The sequence below is a fragment of the Podarcis pityusensis genome, assembly GCF_964106645.2.
Source record: "Podarcis pityusensis genome assembly, chromosome: Z".
Lineage (NCBI taxonomy): Eukaryota > Metazoa > Chordata > Lepidosauria > Squamata > Lacertidae > Podarcis > Podarcis pityusensis.
The window spans coordinates 41,481,349-41,495,043 of NC_138044.1; the positions used below are offsets into that span (position 1 = coordinate 41,481,349).

A 13,695-nucleotide genomic window follows, 5' to 3' on the forward strand; every position below is an offset into this window, starting at 1 on the left:
TCCATGTCTAGAAATGCACCTATGAGTTCATATTGCCAGCTTCAGGGTACCAGAGCCTCCTAGTAATATATTGGCATGAGTTTACTGTGGCATGTGCACACACACAATATATTGACTATTGGGCCTCAATTGGACTCTGGGTCATTTGTAAATGCATTGGTTTGTAATTTGATCTGATCCTGGAAAGTAATGGGAAACCTGAGTCAGCCAAGTAGTTTCTGTGCACTTGTGGGATTGAACAAACTACTTTGCTGGTGTATTGTTTAGATCATCCATTGCTGAAAATTGCCAGTAGCTGCACTGTCCCATAGCACATGACTGTGCCTCTTTGATTAACATAATATCTTTATAGAACAATTCATCTAGATTTCTCCATGAAGAAGGAAGTCAGAAAGCCAAGCCTTTATAATTTTATATTCTGTTTCTCAGGGTGGCATACTATAGAATTACAACAATGCATTCTAAACAGTGCAGTTGTAATTACAATAAGAGCAAAATAACTGCAACTGCTCAACAACCATAAATTCCATTCCAGTTGTATTTTTTATTTTGTACCGTGTTGATTTTGTGCACTGTGTTGATTTTGCAGAAAGCTAGGTACAGATTCATCATCATGAATCATGATAACATTAAAAGGACTTTCCTCCTTAGGAAGGAAGGAAAAATATAAATGTAATTACTAAGTAAAATGCCTAAGATAAAAAAAAACCTAAAATAAAAAACCAATTTCCTAGTGCCTGAAAGATACCAGTGCAGGTGCCAGGCAAACCTCCCACAGGAGGATGCCCTAAAGGTAGGAGTTTGAGGCTGTTCTGCCTTTTATGAGATGGACAGTTGCCAGGGAGGCTCACTTTTGCTATTGAGTCATGATTTATTGTATACCCCAATTAGTTAGGATTTGACCCGGTGCACATCTGCTGGAGAGATAACGTGCTCTGCAAGATGGCATGTTATGGCTAGTGCTGTGGGAAGGTAGCGATAATGTAGCAGGCTTTCCTGATTCCTCCTCCACACTGATTATTACAGGCAAAAGACTACATGGCCCTGCTTTGCTGCCTCTGCCCTTTGTTCTATATCTGGGCTGAATACAAAAGCGGATGCTGTTGTACATAATTACAGGTGCTGTCTCACATACGCTTCGAGAGATTGCTTTGTTTTTATCCAGGTAGGCTTTATGCCTGCCAGTCTGGCCACATTTTCTCGTTGAGAGTTGGAGAATGAGATTCAAGGTTATATATTTCTTGTTGGTAGAAGTGTTCAAGCATCAGTGGGGGCAATACTTGTGCATTCTTATAGTCCAATATTTAATTGATATTCCTAGGGTTGTTTTTGTTTTGTGGTTGAACGGGTGTTCGGGAATATCCAGCAGTCTCAAAGTTCTGTATCAAACATACCATTTAATATTTCATTTGAATGTTCTTTTGCATGAGTAGAACGCTGATTGCAGATTGATTGATTGATTGATTGATTGATTAATTGATTTATTTAATATCCTGCCTTTCTCCTGAACCAGGACTTGCTTACAAACAAAAATAGAAGACACAGATAAAATGGAAAAGCCCAAACCTAAAAGGATTAAAACAATATAAAAACAGAGCCATTAAAAATACATAGAATCGTGGAGTTATACAGTCGGAAGGGACTTGATCATTTAGTCCAACCCTCTGAAATGCAGGAATCCTTTGCCCCACAGTAAGGACCAAATCTTCAACCCTTAGGTTGCTTTATTGACTGAGCTATCCCAACAATAAAAACATCACAGCACCATCCCTTTCTTTAGGGACAGTCAGTTCCTAAAGACTTGTTGGAATAACAAGGTCTTCACCTGCTGGCAGAAAGAGAACCTGACGGAAGAAGTCTAGCTTCTCTAGGGAGGGAGTTCCAGAGTATGGGAGCAGCCACCAAAAAGGCCCTCTCCTTCATCCCCACTGAGTGTGCCTGTGAGGCGGGTGGGATTGAGAGAAGGGCCTCTCCCAAAGATGTCAGAGCCCAGGCAAGTTTGTGTGGGAGATAATGTCCTTTCACATAGCCTTAACTTGGTTGCAGCGCATCAGCAGTCCCTCCCAGCCATTCTTTGCTGCCATAATTGCAGTTCTCATTAGAGGTTGGAGGCAGGTTGAGGCTTGGACTTTGTGCATGAAGGAACTGGTACTCCAGTTTGAAACAAGAAAATGTTGATAGGTAGACAATGCAGGGCAGCTCAGCTCAACTGGTGGTGGTAATCAACAGAGGGAAGAGAGCTTCCCGGTAGGCTGTTGCCTGCTGTCCCTCTCAATCTGAGACAATAGTGTTTATTTCATTTACAAAATGTATATACAGTGGTACCTCGGGTTAAGTACATAATTCGTTCTGGAGGTCCGTACTTAACCTGAAACTGTTCTTAACCTGAAGCACCACTTTAGCTAATGGGGCCTCCCGCTGCTGCCGGGCCGCCGGAGCACAATTTCTGTTCTCATCCTGAAGCAAAGTTCTTAACCCGAGGTAATATTTCTGGGTTAGTGGAGTCTGTAACCTGAAGCGTATGTAACACGAGGTACCACTATATTGCTTTCTTATAGCCATAAGAAAAGCTCTTAAGTTTACATATAAATTATCAGTGAAAAACGGTTAGAAATTGATATTTTAAAACAGTCAAAAGATTTTTAAAGTCAACCAGTAGCTAAAAAGAGAGAAATACATGTAGGTGCTTCTACATGTCTGGATAGACTTGCCTGAACAAAAATGTTTTAAGCAGGCACCTTTGCTGTATTCTGAATTATACTTAATAATATTCCTGAAATAATACTTTTAAAGGGCCTGACATTTTTAGGATGGAAGAAAGAAAAAAAGCACAGAAAGTTTGTCCCAAACATTGTTTGTCCCAAACATTGAACTTGTCTGGTCTTTTAACATGCTACTATGTTAATAATAAATTTTAATAATAAATTTTATTTATATCCTGCCCTCCCTAGCCGAAGCCGGGCTCAGGGCGGCTAACAACAATAAAATAGTACAACATTCTAAAAACATTTCATTATAAAAATTAATTAAAATCAAATTGATGGCAACCATTAAGCTAAAGTTCTGTGGAGATTGCCAAAGGAGGGAGTCAGGCTGCGCCCTGACCAAAGGCCGGGTGGAACAACTCTGTCTTGCAGGCCCTGCGGAAAGATGTCAAGCCCCGCAGGGCCCTAGTCTCTTGTGACAGAGCGTTCTTCCTAGGAGAAGCGATGTGCAGCCCCTCATGATAGCTTTTTGTTCTTTGGCTGATAGTGGTAGAGTAAGCTTCTGTTGCGCTCTGTATCTCAGTGCAAGCAACATTTGGGAGCCAAGTATTCTTGTGGGCAAAGACAGGGGAAGCCAGTGCCAGTCAGCTGCTGCTGCTTCTGGGTGAGGTCCGGCAGGTCTTCCCCTTGCAATGACGTTTATTACTGGGAGGCAAGAGTGGATCTCCGCGTGGTTCCTTAGTTTGCTTCCCTACAGCTTTGCAGTCCCAGGAAATGTTAAATGTCCTTTTTTTCAGTCCCCAGCTGACCAATGCTTAAATCAAATTTATTGCGTTTCTGTTCAAAACATATACAAAAACTCATAGTTTAGTCCTCATGCTGTATAATTTAATCGGTGATTAGTGTATAGAGTTTAAATGGGGTATACAAGGAAATGTTTTATCAAATTGTCATGTCGGGCTAACCTTCTTTCCTACATTCTCATGGTAGCGGTTACCTTAGCTGCTTTTGTGGGGCTTTTCTTTTGTTTAATTCTGAATAGCTGTTCTATACTTGCAGATAAAATTGAGCTGCTTAGTCTAGTCTCTTAATAATCTAATAAAACAATATTGGTCAAAGATTATATTAACACAGCTGCACTTTTAAAGAACTTCTTTGAACTTAAAATGGTGGTTCAATTATCACAAATTGGTAATACATATTCAGTCTCTATTAACAAATATGCAGCAATATGAAAAGAGATATACAGTGGTACCTCGGGTAACATACACTTCAGGTTACAGACTCCGCTAACCCAGCAATAGTACCTTGGGTTAAGAACTTTGCTTCAGGATGAGAACAGAAATCGTGCTCTGGCGGCGCGGCGGCAGCAGGAGGCCCCATTAGCTAAAGTGGTTCTTCAGGTTAAGAACAGTTTCAGGTTAAGTACAGACCTCCGGAACGAACTAAGTACTTAACCCCGAGGTACCACTGTATTGAAACCCTTTTGACGCCTTTGACTTTGACTGTCGTAAGAGGAACTGTAATGTTTTGTGGTTCTATTCTGACACTGCTGGGTTTACTTGCTGTCATAATTGTGCGGTAAATTATGCTCCCATGAAGTGTTTGTCCTTGTTAGATGTTGCTATTGTATATTTTCTCTGTATGTATCAGAGAAGAGCCCCTTTCTGTATTCTGTTGAGTTTAAGCTTAGTTCTAAGCAGCCAGAGATACGTTGCAATTCAGTCACTATTTCAGACAGTCTGTGCTTCTGTTGATCCCCAGTGGGATTTTATTTTTTTAAAGTCATCTCGCTCTTTCATTGCATCCTCAGGTCTGTGGCTTGACTTTCATAACAATAGCTGACCTTTCCAATTGTAATAATGTTCTTAAGTAAAACAGTACTCAGCACTGTATAAGAAGTAATCCCACGCCGACATGGCAGAGTAAATAAATAAAAGGCATCAGCATGTACCTTGATTGTGCACAGACTAAATAGTGATATATTAGAAAGAGCACACTTTTTCTCAGTTGAGTAGACAAGACTGTCTTCTGTTTAGAGAGAGCCATGGCTGCAGCTCTCCAGGGTCCCCAACAGATACTGTTGGTTGGCCATTGTTTTGAACTGCTGCTTTGCTATGTTCTTTTCCAATGTGAGCAACCTTGCACAAAAATAGATGTTGAGTCTTGTGGTGTACTTTACAGAAGGAAGGTTTTTCTACCCTGGACTAAACTATCAGACATCCTGGCCCTCCAATCAATAGCCTCAGTGCAAAAATATGCCAAGAGTCAGTAACATGCCACCTTGGCTTTTGACAACCAACCCCCCACCCCCCCAAAAAACCATGTGCGCCCTCCAACAAATCCAGGAGCAGATCCCATAAAAATGCCCCTTTTTTTGGCAGAGGAGGAGGGTATAGTTCAGGGGTGTCCAATAGGTCAATCACAATCTGATTGGGGGGGTCTGGGGTTGATCGTGGTCAGTTGTGGGACCTGCCACCCCCCCCAAAAAACCTTAAAAACTTTGGTCAATTTATTGGATATACCACTGCCAGTTTTTTTAGTAGATTGCAGTCTCTTGAAAGTTGGACATGCCTGCCATAGTTGTTCATTCAAGGCAACTGTCCTGACTTACATATATTGCCTAAAATTAAAGGAGAACAAGATATAGAATACTAAATGGGCTTTTATAGGTTAATACTCAACTTTGGTAGGGAAATCTAACTCTCAGACCTCTGTCTTTTTCTCACAGGTACGGGAAACACTGTGGCCATTATGATTAGCCATTCAAAAGGCATTGAAATCCTCCGTAGGCTGGAACAAGGCTACCAAGTGACCATGGTTATTGAAGTGGGGAAAAAACACGGATCATGGATGAATAACTACTCCATCTTCTTTGTTTCTGTGTCTTTCTTCATCGTCACAGCAGCCACTGTCGGGTACTTTATATTTTATTCTGCAAGGAGGCTTAGACTTGCAAGGGCCCAGAACAGGAGACAGGTGAGTTTCTCATATGCATTCTTCACTGGAGAGTCTGGATGTGCCAATTTACATAGCAAAATCAACACTGGCCTTCTGATGTAACACTGACATAACATATGCTAAGTGCTCCAGCATGCTATAGTTGATCTTGCTTTAGCAGCTGAGGCCCTACAGGCAATGTTCTGGACTTATGGATGCCTCAGTAATAGTCCCTCGCAGGATGGCAGAAGGATGCCTCTGAATTCCACTTGCTGGGAATCTCTGATGCACACATGTCATCGGCCTTTGGTTCAATACTGAGAACAGCATGCTAGACTAGATGGGCCTTTCATTTGACCCAACAGGGCATTTTCTGGGCTTTATTGTCCCAGTATTTTTGCTCGCACTTGCCTCTGCTTGTTAGTTGACACTGGTTCTCTCACAGCCTCATGTTTATGGCGAAATGTACCCCCCTACTCCTCAAGACATGTGAAGACATTTGCTAAAGCTTACTTTTCTCAGGTGTGTAGAAAACGCTGGGTTCAGGGGGTCAGTTGCTGCTGTTTATCACAACTCACTTCTACCAGCATGCTACATAAAATCTATGTTAAGATTAATCATGGTTCCATGAGTCTTAAATGGTGGATTCACCTCTTTATATGCAACTTAAGAAGGAGGCTTGAATCTCATTAACTAAACAAGTTAGCTCTGTTCTGTGATGTTTACACATTGAGAGTGTTGTCTTGGATTTTCAAAGTCTATGCAGGGAATTGCTAATTAGTCTAGTAGTCTCTCTAGAGCTCTTTATCACCCATGCAAAGCCCAGTAAGCAATGTGGATACAATATATAAGCTGCCTCCCAGTTTCCCAATCAGCTGTGCTTCTAATAAATAAATGGTTTAAATACTTGATTGAAGTTCCTTATATGGAAAGTGAATTCTTCATATAATGTGATTCTGGGTGCTCCAAGGGGTAAAGGTAAAGGGTAAAGGGACCCCTGACAGTTAAGTCCAGTCGCGCACGACTCTGGGGTTGCAGTGTTCATCTCGCTTTACTGGCCGAGGGAGCCGGCCTACAGCTTTCAGGTCGTGTGGCCAGCGTGACTAAGCGGCTTCTGGCAAACCAGAGCAGCGCAAGGAAACATGGTTTGCCTTCCCGCTGGAGCGGTACCTATTTATCTACTTGCACTTTGACGTGCTTTCAAACTGCTAGGTTGGCAGGAGCTGGGACCAAACAACGGGAGCTCACCCCATCGCAGGGATTCGAACCACCAACCTTCTGACTGGCAAGCCCTAGGCTCAGTGGTTTAGACCACATCACCACCCGCATCCCGCTACAAGGGGTAGGATGTGACAACCGGGAATGCCTATTGTAGTTTTATAGCTACTTGACGATAGCAAGTAAGGACTGCCACTGGGCATGGGAACATATGGAAAGTTTATTTGGGGGCATCAATAAAGACTAGCAATTATTGCAATACACTTTAATTTATATGCAAAAAGTTCCAGGGAAGATAGGGGAAGGAAAATTGATTAGGACATCAATCCTAATCCAGAGGTACCCACAGGCCCCCAAAAGTTGACAAGCCCAGTCGTTTATCTTGGACAAGGGACGTTAGCTTGATCACTGAGAGGTGATAGGGATGTGAAGTACTTAGACTCCCTCCTACTAATTTTTGGACTCCTTTGCCTATAAAGGCACCAGTATAGGAAATGTACTAGTGGTTTCATTTGGCTTTTCTTTCTGCATCTCCACACCACTATTCTACTGAACTCTGAATGCTTATGGTAGATTTCACTGCTACAACTGCATAACAGTTTCTTTTGTATGCCTAGCATTATCATGATGAGAGGCTGAAAGGGATAAAATATTCCCACTTATTTTGTGTTTCTTTAGTATTTCCTAGCTAGTCTGCGTATTCTGTGTTGGTAATTAAGTTCCCCTCTCAAGCATTCTATCATGCAATATCTAATGTGGGAAATAGAAACCACAACAGGGACTAGAGTTCTTGCTTGGCAGATGAAATTTACACTGTTCAGGCTTCCTGATTTTTAGACAGAGAAGGGTATTTGCGTTGTGATAATTTTTTTAACTGATCAGTTTGGTCTGGCTGAAAATAACCTCGTTGTAATAAGCTCCTCTCTTGAAAATCAATTACCTTCTAACTTATGTTCTTTTTTTATATATGTAGGTATCAAGCAGTCACCTACTCTTCAAGGGCTGTTAATGAATGCCTGGTGTTCTTTGATGTGTTTTTGCCAGGAAATGCTCAAACAGTATCTTTTGAGTTACTGCAGGAGTAAGAGCAGCTGTTCCTGGTACCACATCTTTCCAATGATAGGAGCCAAGGCCAAGTGTCCAATTTGTAGTGCCCTCCCCATCCTAAATGGGTTGGACTCCTCTTTGAGAGACAGCAGTGTGACCGACTGCAGGCATCTACCATTCAGGTTCTTCTAGTGCCTAATTACAGCCTTTCCCTTGCTTCTTACCAACCTAGCTGAAATTACGAGTTGTGATGATAAATGAGTCGTATTTGTGCAAAAATGTATTCATTGTGGCTCATCAGTATTTATAGCCTCCTAAAAGGATGTGAATCTTTAGGGCTCATTATGACAATTAATCTCTAAGTAAATGAGAGACAATTTCCATTCTGCCACATGCCACTGAAAGACTCTTCTTGTATCAGGAAAGGACCTCATCTTGTATATTCAGTTAATGTTAGTGGCAAATTTAAGCAGTGAACCCATAGGTGATTGGTTGCCTTTGTGTTTGCTTGTTGGCTTTCGGTTTTAGGAGAGGTGCTAGAAACCAAGAAGCAACTTGCAGGGAAGACTGCATCAGCATGCATATAGGAATTTATTTTGCAAATATCCTGAACACCTCAGCGCCTGCATGTTTTGGAAACCTGTTGCCAGCAGATCTTGTAGGCTTCCAAAAGCTCCTAATATGATGCTCTTTCAAATATTGCTTACTATTTCCTTGAAGCTTTTTGAGCATCAGATTAATGAGGCTTGAGAACAACTTCCTTGTTCTTTTAGCATCTTTTCCTGTTCTATGGCTTGTGTCCGATCAGAGCAGATCTGGGAGTGGTTTGTGTCAGCTTTGATAAAAGACTGGTGAGTTAGGCTGTAAGGCTGTAGCATTCCTGGCAATTAAGCAGAGCTTTGATTGGAGCTGGCCTACTGAAACAAAAATTGAGGACAATAGGAGTTACTTGATTAGCTTGCCTGTGCTCATCTGCCAGTCTCTGTTGGCTGAGGAGGAGAATGCCACCTATCCAGTTTCATTTCTGACATTGTGGCAACTGTGACCCAGCCTATTCCTCTGAGTGTAATCTGCTTTAACTGTTTTAAATTTTTACATTGTTGTAAACACCCTACTACTGTACCTGCTGGTGAAGGGTGGGGCGATAAATTTAGTAACAATTTCCTTAACAGCTAAATGGAAGAGAGTCACAATATTCCAGTTGATTGGTGGCTAGGATGCATTCGTGCATTTCAAACCAGACTCCATGATACTTGAGTATTCCTGTCATTAAGAGAATAGAAAAGCTTGCAGCTTTCCAGATTAGATCAAATGCACACGTTTTCCCTTTCCAATTAGAAATTGCTTCAAACAAGCTAAGGGCGGTGGTTGACTTTGTTTAACTGATAATATACAGGCTTAGTTCAACACACAGTAGAGACTTGCAAGAGTGTGATTGCAAGCTAATGACTGGAACAAAAAGATCCTGTTTGCATCTGTTTTGTGTATAGCCAACAAGAGGTCAATGCAAGGAATATTAGAGATTCTGAAACAAGTGTGGGGGGCTGTTCAGTCTCCGCAGGACTTTTTAATACTTTAATGAGAAGTACTTTCTGAAAACATTGGAATTGTGTTTGAGAACTTTGATGTCCTTTAGTCTTTAGAGGCAAGCAAGCATTGCCTGCTAAATAAACTCCAGTGTTCCTTAGGAATGCTAAATAAACACTTCAGTTAAACATCCATGCATATCTTGGCTCATAATTATCTTCCGGTTGCCACTGTTAGGCAAGAGTTATCCATCTGCCTATGGAAACACCTCATTCAACGTTAATGAATTGTGTAGCAGTTGGTGTTTATAGATTTTTATGGGAGAGCAAGTTTCGTGTTGACCTAGTGCTTGTCTGTTACAGAGACGGCTGAAAGCAGATGCCAAAAAAGCCATTGGACAGCTTCAGTTACGTACACTGAAGCAGGGAGACAAGGTAATGTAACTGAGAGAAAGTGGTTCATGGTGCTCTGGGTGGGGTTGCGCTTCTACTGATGGAACAATTTGGCGGGTTCTCAGGCCTGTCACCTTCTTTGAGTGCTCGGCTGTTGGCAGTGGCCTGTAGACCCTTCTACCAACTCTGTACTGCTATTCTGCTTTTGGCCTCTCCAAAGACTAACTTACCTCCGTTAACCACACTTTAGTTTCTTCCAGAACAGACAACTTCAATGCTTTCCCCATAACACAACCTTTAAAAACAGCCCAACCTTCAGCTACTCCAAAATATAGCAGCCAGACTTGTGTCTCTCTCCCCGCCCCACCAAGATTTTTATTAAAGTTTTCACAATACAATAAAATAGTACAGTCATACCGCGGTTTACAGACGCTTCGGGTTGTGCGATTTTGGGTTGCGCACCGTGCCGAACCTGGAAGTACTGGAACAGGTTACTTCCTGGTTTCGGCGCATGCGCAGAAGCGTTTTGCTCATGCGCAGAAGCGCTGAATTGCAACCTGCACATGCGCAGACACGGTGCTGTGGGTTGCGAACGTGCTTCCTGCACAGATCACGTTTGCAACCCGAGCGTTCACTGTATCTGGAACAAATAGAATCAAAAAGACAAGAAAGAAAGGAGAAAGAGAACAGAAAAAGAAAAGGTGGGGCGGACAGAACAGAGAGATAAGAAACATAGACAACACCAGTAATGATAGTAGTAGTAGTAGTAATAATAATAATAATAATAATAATAATAATAAAATACACAAAATTATATGTATATAGCCCTCTATCAAAATTATACCTTAATCTTCAGTCCACATACAAAGAAGTGAGTTGTGTCTGGCACCATCAATTGGATTATATAGTTCCAGTCCCATATTGTTTGAAGGTTTCCTGTTTCTGAGCTCAATTTAAAGTGCTTGTCTTGACCTTTAAAGCCCCTAAATTGTCTTATTGTTGTTGTTGTTTAGTCGTGTCCGACTCTTCGTGACCCCATGGACCAGAGCACGCCAGGCACTCCTATCTTATTAGGGCCTAGCTATCTTAAGGACCCTCTGTTCCCATGCAGACTTGCTAGGCAAGGTGTAGGGAACCTTTGGTCCCTCCAAATGTTACTGCACTACAATTCCTCCCATCAGCCCCAGCAAGCATTGTTAATGGCTAGAGATAATGGGAGCTATATTCAGCAACATCTGGAGAGCCAAAGGTTCCCCACATACCAGATCTTAAGATCAACTTTGAGTTTCTTTCTCCCTGTCCCATCATATTAGGATGTCTGTTGGGAGAACATGAAAGACAAAAACTGTCAGTGGTGATGCCACAGTGCTCTTCAACCTAGGATAGCCAGATGTTGCTGGGCTAAAACTAATCATCACTCACCCATTGGCTAAACTGACTGGGGATGTTGGGAGTTGTAGTTCAACATCTGGAGACTCAAGCCTGAACATGCTCTAGAATATCCTGCTGAAAATCCGTGCACATTCTCTGACCTACCTTCACAGTAATTTGGAAACTTCAGCAAGTAGCTAGTGTTTAATATTCTCCTGTTGCCACGTTTGCATTTTAGGTTGCTGCTTTTTAGTTATGGTAACATTTTAAATCTCTTGGGGTTCTTTTAAAAATAATTTTTGTTCTACTTTTCTTATTCTGTGAAGCTCCTCTGAGTGCCCCATAGGTATAAAACTGCTTACTTAGAACTCCCCTTGGTCTTAAAATATTTTGTTAATCCTAATGACATTCCTAATATAATCATGCAGAAATTGTTTGTTTTATAATACAGAAAGATTAATATCACACTAGGTCAGTTTGTGACCCCTCTTTATCCGCAGCAAAGAGATGTTTTTGTAGCCATGAATTTCCCAAATAGGTATAAAAGGGTAAGAGCCTGTTAAAACTGCTTTGCACATTTTTAAACGCCGTTTGAATAGTCCTTACTTAAAGGTTGGGTGGAAATGATAGACAACATTTATAGTTTGTTTGGAGGAGGAACACTGAAAGGGCATGCTTCAACTTTGGCTTTTTGCAGTATTTTTATATTAGACTGAATTCTACAAGACTGCAAAAGTAAAATAGCTTTGATGGAATAGATTCCATTACATATATTTTGGGCCTCTTTTTTGCTAAAGATATTGTAGATATTGTTGTCTTGTAGATATTGTTACCCTTAACGCTCTGGAGATAAAAAGCAAAAATGTATTCTTAAAACTCACCACAACTGTAGAATAGTATTTTGGAATACTGCAAGTCTAGTGTTCCACTCCCTGTTTTGTGACTACCACACTTGCTAAATGCTATCATGCTTGTTTAAAACAAAGGTCTCTAACAAGGATGGTTTTTTTTCCATTTCTTTAGGAAACCGGTGCTGATGCTGATACCTGTGCTGTGTGCATTGAAGTGTACAAGCCAAATGATGTTGTGCGAATTTTAACGTGCAAGTAGGTTAATTCCCCACCCCCCGGTTACATTCTCATGCTAAAACATTCTGACCATTTTGTCATGTCTGTCTTCGTCCCTCTTTATATACACTGAAGTTGTAAAGGCTTTTATTTATTTTATTCCACTCTTCAGATGAGCAGGGTTAGTGTTAACTTTCCAAAGCTGTAGATCAGTGGGTGCTGCCAACATGTTGTTCTCTAGATGTTGTGGACTACAACTCTTACTCTTCAGTGAACATAGTTAGAACCCACAACATCTGGAAAGCATCGCATGGGCCTCCCCTGCTCTCAATCATGTTCTTCTGCCAGGAGAGCCAGGAAGTAAATGCAAAAAGGTAGGATTGTGAGGCTTTTTATTTCATACTGTATTTCTACAGCTCTCAAGTTGGGTTTGCACAGGAGTCCAGTTATTTGCTGGCATCATTGGGCGTCTTCCCAAAGGAGGATTCTTATAGGTGTGATGTTTATGGCAGTTCAGGAACTTCCTTTATTGTATCTCCTGTTGAAACCTAGCTTCTGAAACACAATGATGAAAATTTCCAGCCCAAATAATCTTTCAGGCAAGCCAGATAGCTTTGCTGCCAGAGGCATTTATACTACATAGCAGTTTGTCCGTAGCTCAGGGCATACCTTCATTTTATGAGTAGCACAGGGTTGCTGACTCAGGGATGCACATTGTGGAAAAAGTAGTAAAAGTTCACCTGAACCCCTGTTAATCTTCTTTTTCCCATTTGCTGCTGGCAGTTTGTGAGTAGGGAAGGAAAAGCATGATGGTGGTGGTGATGACTTCATAACTTTAGACACCAGATGAAAACATTGCCCTTTACCCAGGCCTTCGGCTGTTAAACAATCTATGGTCTTTTAAAAGGGACTGTTAAAAAATTTTCTATGATTTTTAAAAAATATTATTATGCTATGTAAATTATTACCTGGGATCTTCAGATAAAGGGTGGTATATAAACTGAATAAGCAACAAACACAACAACTTTTACTGCACTTTACAGATGGAACCTGATTTAGCTAACTTGACAATTTACCTGCTAGCTTTGCTCTAGCTACTTTCAGACTTGGTTTACAGCTGCCTGATTTACTATCATGCTTTAATTCCAAGACCTTGAATGTTTTCAAAGGATTAAGGCTTTAAGCTTTTAAAAGGAACCAAGGATTATATGAGCAGTTGGCTTTGAGCAATGATGTTGCATCTCTGGTGTATCGCAGCAACAATTTGATGCAGCGATAGGGCACAAGGCCTTGGTTGAGTATGTTTAAAAGAACTGGCAGATGTGACATTGATGGGGGTGAGAATTAAGGCAGCAGATTGGTGGTTATACCAAAACAAGAATCAAAAAACCTTGAGCGCACTCAAGAATGGTAAATATTTTAGCTGCA

At 41.2% G+C, this 13,695-nt stretch overlaps 1 protein-coding gene across 1 annotated transcript in view; it reads left to right on the forward strand.

Annotated features, from left to right (window-relative positions):
- The window catches only part of RNF128 (ring finger protein 128), a 40,174-nt gene that overhangs the window by 20,042 nt on the left and 6,437 nt on the right, over nt 1-13,695 (forward strand). Inside the window, exons 2-4 of the mRNA XM_080991140.1 lie at nt 5,437-5,684; nt 9,800-9,871; nt 12,224-12,306. Of these exons, the coding sequence (XP_080847266.1) occupies nt 5,437-5,684; nt 9,800-9,871; nt 12,224-12,306 (403 nt within the window). The remainder of the gene's footprint in view (nt 1-5,436; nt 5,685-9,799; nt 9,872-12,223; nt 12,307-13,695) is intronic.